General features: G+C 38.1%; 1 protein-coding gene across 1 annotated transcript; it reads left to right on the forward strand.

The window, feature by feature from the left end:
* Positions 1 to 3,674: 3,674 nt before the first annotated feature.
* Positions 3,675 to 8,215, forward strand: LOC149004347 (cysteine-rich receptor-like protein kinase 10). The gene is made up of 7 exons (XM_089167972.1): positions 3,675 to 4,575; positions 5,338 to 5,484; positions 5,876 to 5,997; positions 6,393 to 6,603; positions 6,815 to 7,052; positions 7,558 to 7,708; positions 7,861 to 8,215. Exons 1-7 carry the CDS (start codon positions 3,789 to 3,791, stop codon positions 8,182 to 8,184), a joined length of 1,980 nt encoding a protein of 659 aa, XP_089024098.1. The 5' UTR covers positions 3,675 to 3,788; the 3' UTR covers positions 8,185 to 8,215.
* Positions 8,216 to 10,964: the final 2,749 nt, after the last annotated feature.

Genomic DNA, 10,964 nt, shown 5'->3' on the forward strand with positions numbered 1-10,964 from the left:
TGAGAAAATTATGAAAAATAAGAGAATTAACATTACTTTTAAAAAATCCCTTGGCCCCTCTATATGTCCGCCCCCAACAAATCCATAAGTCATAAATTAGTGAAAACCGTATCAAAAGAATCCAAATTTCCAAAAGATAAGATAATGTTAACGTAATAATGTTAGTAAATAATGTTAACTATACCAGTGATAATGTTAGCAAATAATGTTAATTCTCGGTTTTGCTAATCCAAAAGTCAATAAATAATGAAAACATTCAAAAGAATCCAAATTTCGAGTTCCTTAGCAAATTTGAAGAGCTGGTAAGAAACTCTTCAGCAAATTGTTGAATTTCAATGGAGTTGAAATTCAAAAAAAAATGTAGAAGAGAAACACTGCAAATGGTACAGAGAGTGGATTAATACCTTGAAAACCCTTGACAGCCTGCTTTATTTTCTTGGCACATCCTTTGCAATATGCATGTCGACTTTCAAAACTGCCATTATTGATCCATCTTCCTTCCTCCCCATCGTCCTTCTTTTACCATCGTTTGCTTCCGATTATCTTTCTGCAATGAGAGAACAAATACATAAAAACCCAATAAATTCCTCGAATATAACTGAACATCGAATTCAAATTTCAAAATTGAGAGGAAGAGAGAAGTAGAAGGCAACCCACCTCACCCATTATAGCTTGCTTTTCTGTGAACATGCGTTAACAATAATACACCAAGAGAAGAACTTGAACTGTGCAAGGGGTTACTTCAAGAAGTTCTTACCTTCGATTCAGCGGAAGGTGCAGAATATCTCTTTAGTTATTACTTTAACTGAACCTCTGCAGAGGTAAATTCTGCAATAATCGAAAGTTGGGAATTTGAAAAAATTAGATGAAAGAGAAAAATCAGACGAACGGGAAAAGAAAGATTGAGAGAAAGATTCAGAGAGATCGAGAGGATTCAGAGAGAGTTCGAGAGGGAGAGGATATAGAGAAAGTGGTGATTTAGAGAGAGATTCAGAGAGAGTTCGAGAAGGAGAGGGATATAGAGAGCGACAGACTTTGAGAGAGATTGAACGAGGTCGAGAGAGAAATTAAGAGAGGGATTAAAATTAATGATAAATTAATAATAGTTTATGACTAAAATGTCTAAATTATCCTTGTAAAAATAAGTAAAGAAATTGAAAATAGTACAACATTATTGGTATTTAGAGAGATAATAGGGACAGAAAAGGACAGAAAAAAATTTACGAAAAAAGTAGAATACATGCTTTTATAATAGTAGTATGATATATATATATATATATATATATATATATATATATATATATATATATATATATATATATATATATATATATATTATTTATTTTATTTATTTATTTATTTTTTTGGGAGGGGGTTGTGCAGCGATGGTTTAAAAGGAGACTTATATTAAACTCTCTAGAGGGACGGAGGTGTGCAGCAGTAGTTCAAGATTAGACTTATATTAAACTCTCTAGAGTAACTCTAGGAGTAGATCAACATGAAGGGATCACAATGAAGAGAGTGGCCTCGGCCACCATACATGAGACATTTAAACAAATTGGAACCTTTAGCTAAACAGTGCACTTGTGAATACAAAGATCTACGGATAAAAATAAATTGAACAGAATGGAAAGTATGAAGTAAACACAAGATTCTTGGAACCAGAATCTAACTAGTCCAGTCAAGAGACTGAACATCCCCGTAACTTTGCTGGCTGGCAGTTTGATAGGATCTGAATGCTAGTATGTTGCAATGATGTGGCAAAAAATAAAGCATGACGGATGAATTCCAGCTCAAGTGTCATAGCTGAGAACCCATGAAAGGCTACAGAACGAGCAAGAAGAAAATGGCCATCAACATCCCAAATAATGTTGCTCCTCCCTCCTTTTGATGTGCGAATCTATATATATTCGGTGGCATTTTTGATAATGCAAAGAGTTTGAGAAAGGTCCATGACCTCTTCACTAAGAGGTGTTGGTTTCAACCACTAGAACAGTTCTGCGTTGGCATATATACACAGGTAAAAAAGACATACCTTCATTGAAAAGGAAGGAATTCCTCGCCAACCAAATTACCCAACATGTGACACTCCATATTGCATAAACCATACCAAGCTGTCTATAGTCATGAAACTTAACATCAATAAACTGCATCCGATCCTTAATTGTATGTCCCAAGAACCCAAAGGTGACCAACCTCAATGTGGGGAATTTCCAGCATAACTGGGCATGTGTGTAATGCAACAACACATGGGTGATTTTTTCCACCTGATTGAAACACAAAAAGCACACAAGGGATGGACATGCATTTCTATTAAAAGTGCCTTATGAGTGGGAATAGCTTCATCTGAAGCCCTCCAAATGAAATTTCATTTGGTTTGGATATTCCATATTTTCATCCAATGAGGTTGAGTGGATGTGAAGCATTTGATGAAAAGTGTGGGAGAATAAATGAGCATGAAATATAACAAGCAGATCTGACACTAAAGACTGCAGACTATGTCCATACCCAGGCATCTTGGGTGTGAGGAGAGAGGACGAAGGAGGGTTTGTATGGAAAGTCTCATAGGTGGGGAGAGGAAAGGAAGAAGAATATTTGTGTCCCATTTCCTCCAAGACGAGTCAATAAGTCTATGTACAAGGTGTGAACACTGCAGGAGAGATAGTCCCTGTGGCGTGTAAGCTGGTGTGAAACCTAGAATTCAAGGATTAGAAAATATGCTAGTGGTAAGACCATTTCCCACCTTCCTATGAATCTCCTTAAGAATTTTTCTACCAGCCAATACAATCCTATCCCTAGGAACCTGTAGATTGCATTGGGGCCTCTAAGAAATCATGATGCAAAGATATTTGGTCTTAAGTGTACTTGTCCAAAGGGTATCAGGTTTTGTTAGTAGCCTCCAGCATTCCTTTGCAAAATAAAGCTTTGTTGAATTGGTGAAGATCTCAAAAGCCTAGCCTCACCTTGCCTCTTTCTTTGGAAGGTAAAGTCTATCTCAAGTAACCCAATGGATTCCCTTATTTGACTCATTTTCCACCAGAAAGTCCTAGCATATCTACCTAAAAAAGAGTTAGGTTAGGTTTCATTTTCATGTTAGTGGAGAATAATGAATTCCATCTCTTAATACATTAGAAAATTTTCTTTTGGGTAGAAAAACATCAGAATTATTACGTACTAGTTCCACATCGTTAATAATGATGAACTTTAGTGGATCCTGCTTAGCAGATCCTCTTTATTATTATTGCCCAAGTCCAACCAAATATGGGGTTCAACTTCAACTTCAGTGTTGCCAACAGTTGGAATCGAAATCTCGGCCATCATTCACCATTAGCAGCAGATGCTGAGCATTTAACATCATTCAAGTCTTCCCCCTAAATATGATTCCAACAGCTCATTTGATTATAACCTTAAGGCTCTTCTCTCAAGTCTTTCATCAGAACATCTCTCTTGAGAGGAGTCAATAACATTTAAGTAGACAATGACACTAAGTCTATAGGCTGGACCAATATTAAGTCCAGTCAATTTTTTTGGTAGATGTGTTCACATTAAAAGGTTGAAGTGCATTTAAAAGTGATATTATTTATTATTATTATTATTTTTTTAATTTAATCACATCGAATTTTTTTTAATGCTGAAGTATTGGCCAAAGTCTTCTCCGGGGATTTGTTGGCGAAAAGAGTTTGGCGAAGACTTTGCTTCTTCTCCTCCATCATCTTCTTCTTCTTAAGCCCGGAACCAATGGTCGAGGTGGGGAAGATATTGGAGAGACGGTGAAACCATTCGCAGAGATGAACCGAAGAGTGAGAGCTGTCTTGTTCTTCTCCCTCGTTCTTCTCTCTTGCCTGTTCAGCTTCACTAACTGCACCGACCCTAGTTACCTCTACGACAGTTGCCCCAACACCACTGCTAGCCCTAGCTACCTATCCAACCGAAACGTCCTTCTATCTTCTCTTTCCGTCGGCAGCGGAACCACCTCTGACAACGAGTCCACCGTCGGCAAAAGTCCTGATACAGTTTACAGTCTCTACTATTGCACAGGCTACGTAACCCCCGATGTCTGCCGTGATTGTGTCAATTTCGCCGCTAAAGATATAATCACGCACTGCCCTAACGGAACAGTTGCAGTGATTTGGTACGATGAGTGTACGTTGCGTTACTCCAACACCTCCATCTTCACCAATCTCACCGTTTCCGCTACCGTGAGGATGTCGAGTACGCAGACCATCACCGATCCAACTCGGTTTAACCAGCTCGTATCCAACACGACGAGCGAGGTTTCAACTAAAGCTGCTGAGAATTCTACTCGATTCGCCACTGAAGAAGCTAATTTGACTCAATTACATACTCTGTATACTATGGCACAGTGTTACCCTGGTTTATCGGGGAATCAGTGTTCGAGTTGCCTTGAATATGTCACGAGTTATCTCCCCAGTTGCTGTATCAGTAAGCGAGGAGCAAGGATATTCAATCCGAGCTGTATTATTAGGTTTGAGCTCTACCGTTTCTATGGACTCTCAGCTCCGTCGCCAACTATTTCGTCTCTGCCATCTCCGAATAACGGAACCACCAGTCCTGGTGAGCTACTGAGTTTTAAATTCCGATTATATGATGAATTTGAGCAAGAAGGAACTTCTACTCTGTTTCTCACGGAATTCCCATCTGCCAATTTAAGTTTTTTGAGAAAGGGGTTTTCATGACATATTCAAATTGCTTCTGAAAACTATATATATTCGAAGTCCAGGTTGAAATAATATGATTTGGAAGACAAGGCAGCCATGTACGAACACTAAACGAGATGAGCCACCACAGCCCTGTTACTCTTCTTCACCTTGTTTTTCCAATGTTTCTTGTTCAACTTCGGCACCAGCGTTGATCCTACCTACCGAACTCTATGATTACTCATGCCCCAATACAGTAACTCGTCTCGCATTCAATAGTAGCTACAGTCCAACTTCAACACCTTCCTCTTTACGCTTTCTTTCGACTCAGTTTCCAACAACAGCGACGTGGAAAGGCTTTGAATGGAAATTGTGTCATTAGGTTTGAATCGTACATTCTCTGTCGAGTCTCAGGGTCAGTGTCAACACCTGCTCCTTTGCCTATTCTTGCCAAATTGCATACCGGCCCCTAAAACAGGGACAGTTGCGTTGTTTCCTACTAATTTACTTCTGTCGATGAAATCTAATCGAATCTAATCTCAAACAGTCTTTCAGAAGAGAATTGAACCCAACTACGACAAATCCATTTTAAATTGTCCAGAATCTTATGTTTTGGTGGTCTAAGAATTTTCTTCAAATGGAAATTTGAGTTGGTGAATGTTAGTTATTTTTTATGCAGAACACCAAGCAAGCAAGTCAAGAAAACGAATGGTCCCCATTTTTGTGGCAGTTTCCGTTGCAGGAGTGGTTGTTTTCACTATTCTCTTCTGTTGTTTCTTAATGCGGAAGAAAAAGAAAACCATATCCGGGGAGAGACTGGAAAATGGTATACAAGCTCTTGGATTTTTTTGTTTTCTTTTTCTTTTTCGTAAGTCTAAAAAAGAAAATTCTAACAGCAGCCCGGTGCTTAGGGAGCACCATCAGTATGCTCTGCAGCAAGAAGTGGTCACTGGGCTCTTGGAAAGTAACTCGATTTACTTTATTATCCAAAGTCCAGTATCCTGACTCCTTGAACTTGCTGACATGATCAGTTCAATCTTTGAGTTGGAATCGTAGATAGAACAGAGATAAGATAATTGGATGTTATCTTGCATATTTATCTCAACAATTCTGATGTAACTAGAGAAGACACCAGTTCCGAATCATCTTGCACATTTTCTCTTTTGAAAAAGCCGAACTTATAATGTATCTTACATCCTTGTTGGCTTTGTGAACAGCTGATAGCACAATTATAACTCCAGAGTCATTGCAATTTGATTTTTGTACCGTGCTTCAAGCAACTGAAGACTTTGCCATAGTAAATAAGATTGGTGAAGGGGGATTTGGTGGAGTTTACAAGGTAAGACTAACGAACTAATAAGAAAGTTACATTAATTCTTGTATATTTCAAATTTCTTTGTGCAATTGAGTAGAAATTTTGGTTACTTGTGAATTTGGAATAATTAAAGGTAGGTTTCATGTTGAATCAAATTTTCTTTCCTATAATCTTTTACCGTTCATCAAAGAGTATTCAAACAGACCATTAGAGCTTGTTCAAAGATAAACCCTTTGTCAATATCTCCAAAGGAAATCGATGCTTGTATCTGAAGATTTCTCAGCGATTACAACTCAATCAACACTTGAAGGGAAAAATTGCTGCTATTTAGATTTCTCTCTTTCTCTAGAGTTCAAGTTTTGAACTCGCCAAATATTTTAGCTGTCTAATTGTGCTAATCATTTGTATCATGGAACTAGGGTAAACTTCCCAACGGACAAGAAATTGCTGTCACGAGGCTTTCAAAACTTTCTGGGCAAGGTGCAAAAGAGTTCAAGAATGAGGTCGTGTTAGTGGCGAAGCTTCAACATCGCAATCTAGTCAGGCTATTAGGATTTTGCTTGGAGAGAGAAGAAAAGATCTTGATCTATGAGTTTGTTCCCAATAGAAGCTTAGATTACTTCCTATTTGGTTTGCCCCATACATACATCTCTCTCTCTCTTCCTTGCTAGTCATTTTTCTCATTTTTTCCATGTATTATACATTCCCATGAGGAAGTAGAAACTGAAACTCATGACACTTCACCTCTTATGTTTACATGTCCACACACCAGTTCCCATGATGAACTGTCCATCAATCATGTCCTAAATTGTTATTCCATGTTTTATGTGGATGACTACAGATCCTGAGAAACGCATACAGTTAGATTGGCAGAGACGTTACAAGATCATCGAAGGGATTGCTCGAGGGCTTCTTTATCTTCATGAAGATTCCCGCCTTCGAGTTATTCATAGGGATCTTAAAGCAAGCAATATCTTGTTAGATGAGGAAATGAATCCAAAGATCTCAGACTTTGGGATGGCAAGAATTTTCGACATCGGCCAATCTGAAGCTAGTACAAATCAAATAGTCGGGACTTAGTAAGTTTCAGAGTCTTATTCCTTCATGTTCACAGCTTTGTAGAATGTTGGCTAATATTTATAGGCTCTGTTGATATGGCTTGAAGAGGAAAAGCAATTTTTTTGCATCTTCTATTATCTCATTTCACAAAAGTAGAGATGAAATAGATATAGTAATAGATTTGTTTTCTAAATCATATACACCTAACTTGATTATGGGCAAGGCTTATATCTGTTATACCTATAGTTGAAAATAACTAGTATGATTTTACATCATGAAGATGGTTCAGCCAATTTGGAATTGCTTGACATGAAAAAGGAATTTTTGTTAGGACTACCAACCTGATATCAATTGCGTCAACAGAGGTAGCTGACATACACAAGGAAAAAGAGTTGCAGTTCTGGCTTGAAGCTAGATTAGAGTCTAGTGAATATTATCCGGTCAAGGAGAAATGAGAAATACGACCTAGTAGATTTGACCTCCAAGTAACTTTTGTCATTAAAATATCTTATATATTGATTGCAGTGGTTACATGTCTCCGGAGTATGCAATGCACGGGCAATTTTCAGTAAAATCAGATGTTTTCAGTTTTGGTGTATCAATTTTGGAGATCATCAATGGAAAGAGAAATAGTAGCTTCTATAAAACAGAGCATGCAGAGGACCTTATAAGCTATGTAAGTACGAATTTTTGCGTTTTTTTTTTATTTTTTTATCATATATTTGCTGCTGCTACTACAACTAAAAGAATACTTGTTCCTCTAGTTCTTTATATAATAGCCAATAGGCAAATCTGTTGAACCTACTGTCTGTTATATGTATCTTGTAGGCATGGAGACACTGGAAAGCAGGAACAACATTGGAGTTGGTTGATCCAATCCTGAGAGAAAATATTTCAATGAGCGAAGTGATGAGATGCATTCATATTGGCTTATTGTGTGTTCAGGAAAATGTAGATGACAGACCCACCATGGTGGACGTAGTCCTTATGTTGAGTAGCTACTTAATTCCTCCTCCATCACCCTCACAACCAGCATTTTTTATGCAAAGCAAAACAGAACCAAGGAAGTTTATTTTAGGACAGAACATGCAAGACACCGGATCAAGTCAATCCATAAATGAAGTGTCAATCACCAAGTTAGAGCCCCGATAGGAAAATGTAAAATCAAGTAAACCCTAATTGGATGTTTGAGGATTGTGTCCTTGAAGTCTTGATTTGTGTTTTCATATTTCTTAAAGTCTCAACCAATGAACCATTGAAGAAAATGTCATGGCTATGTCAATCTCTATTTCTCATCTAGAACATCTCGATCAAAATTAATTTTCTTAGATGGAGAAGAAATTTCTCAAAATATGGTTCAAAAAATAGGAGCTTTAAAGCCGATTGGGTTGGTTGCCTTGGGTGACCACCTTGGCAACCACCCTTGGTGTCTGCAAGTGGAAAAAGCACAAAATCTGGTTTTTGTCTCTGTGGACTCCCTATTTAAAGTCGTTTTGGCTCTAAAACATATTCTTTTATTCCTCAACCATCAGAGAACTTCAATATGTGTCAGTGAAGCTGTTTCGGAGAGAGAGGAAGTTACAAAATGATCAGAATAGTGATTCAAGTCTTGTTTCGCAAAATTAAGGATAAGTTACTCTTCCGACTATCTGATTCATCTCTTTTGATATTATTGATGGAGGAAATCATGAAGGAAGGTCAATCTAATCAAGAAAACCTAAACCCTTATTGGATCTAGCAATACAAGTGACTCTCAAATTACTCTTGAGTTGCTAAATTTTCCTTCATGGGAAGATTTTGAATAAGCCCTAGATTATGATCTATTTAATTCTTGTTTAGAACCATGTTTGGTGAAGAAACCCTTGGATGATCAAGAAGTTGTCGGAAACCGGAAATTAAAGCCGACAGGAACTTTGTCGAGTTGCTCTTAGTGCACTTGACAAGGGTCACCCTAGGCAAGAAAAAAATCCTCTGCTATGCACATGTCTCTGTTGTGCACAACATTGCACCATTATAACATTACACCTGGATTATACCTCATAAATGGTTGAGATCAAACCTTTAATTTTTAATTGATTTGAACCCAATTTCAATACCCATTTTAGCTATACCCGCCTAAACCCCGATTAATGTAAAACTCCTCAACTATCATGACCTCTCTCTCTTCCTGTGAGACTCCATTCCTCCTCCATTGTTTCTTCTTTCGCCTCTCATTTTCCCTCCTCCTCTTAGTTTGTGAACTCCCCTTTCTTCATTTTTCTTCATTTTTCTTCATCCTGAAGTGGCAACCTAAATTCGTCAAAGCATCTACAAATTTTTAAGACATTTTGTTTCAGGTTTTCCTGCTATTTGCTTCCTTAAATATGGTTAATCTATTGCTATTAGCAGAAAACAATAGTATACAGATAGATATAAAACAACTGGGATAAGAGGACGATATTAAGAATATATTGATACAAAATAAGATTATTTGGTAGTTATAGGTAGACATTCAGAGAGAGTAGGTTCTTTCCACTCTTTCATTTACACATCACACAAACGCTGAACTAATTCATATCTACCAGTTGAAGGAATGATGTGTATGCACAGTAGTTCACTGGTCTTTCTTCTTTTTCTTTTTTCTGGTAGAAATGTTCATTGGTCTTTCACCATTAAATCTTTAATCAAGCAATAATTTGGATGAATTTCTGAGAAGCCCATCATGTCTTGGCAACAGCAAAGTGCTTGCTTTCTTCAACATGGCCCTGTTTGATTTTTGGGGAATTGAGAATAAAGAATTGGATGGTATCACACTCAATCCCATAACACTGTTTGATATGATGATGGTCTCCAAAAGCTTGCAATTTTTTAACATGGAAGTAGAGTAGTGCCTGTAAGCCCGTTGCAACAGTGGAGAGGTGGTCGTTGTCCAGATCATGAGGTAAACCAAGGTCAACCTTCAACAGAGAGGGCTTGCAATGGCTAATGAAGTGGTGGAGACCATCAGGGCTTTCCTCCATCATACAGAAGGAGCAAGTTGAGCGATAAATCGTATTGAGCTAATCGCAAACAGCAGAACAAAAGAAGAGGAGGATAAACGAGAGATAGAAGAAGAATGACGAAGGAACAGAATTGTAGAGAAAGAGGAGTCGTGGTAGTTGAGGAGTTTTACATTAATTGGGTTTGGGCGGGTATAACTAAAATGGGTATTAAAATTGGGTTCGAATCACTTAAAACTTACAGGTTTGATCTCAACCATTCATGAGGTATAATCTAGGTGTCATGTTGTAATGGTGCACTGCTGTGCACAGCAGAGGATTTTTTTTCTTCCCCCTAAGCAACCCTCCTGCTGTTTAGGTTTTGAACCTATGTTTTTAAGCAATGTTTTTCTTATCTAATTCTTATTTAAACCAATAATTATTTAGGATATTTTGGGACTTATTTAGCCATCATTTGGTTTAATTTTGAAAGGCTATAATCTACTTATTAGATGAAGAATTCAACCATGTATACATATGTGATTTACTATTTGTGATAACCCCCATGATCCTAACCGAAATATAAAATGCACGTCCGAGAACTTGAGCATCCACTGGGAAGAAACTGGGGGCCATCCGAATTGTAGCCCATGGTGGTGGCAATGGTGCTGGTCTTAGTTGACGAAAGGATGCTGACGCACTCTGCTAGTTGTTTGCTCATCACTATTTGTCGACGCTCCATTTACTTGATGTGAGTCAGTAGCTCACCCAGAAGTGGATCCTTTGATCGTGCTAGTGCTGGTGAGGCTTGTGCATGGTAAATCTTGGTAGTCTCCTCTTGTGCACCCTGAGCCCCATTCGGACCACCTACCTAGAATTAAGATGGTGGTGGAACATCTCCCTAGTCCTCCTCATCCTTATCCATCGCATCGACTCCCTCCTCCTCAACATCATCGCCCTAGGCCTCCTCCACAA

This window comes from Hakea prostrata, chromosome 9, assembly GCF_041222555.1.
Source record: "Hakea prostrata isolate BN-2017 chromosome 9, UWA_Hpros_2, whole genome shotgun sequence".
In the NCBI taxonomy this organism is placed as follows: Eukaryota; Viridiplantae; Streptophyta; class Magnoliopsida; order Proteales; family Proteaceae; genus Hakea; species Hakea prostrata.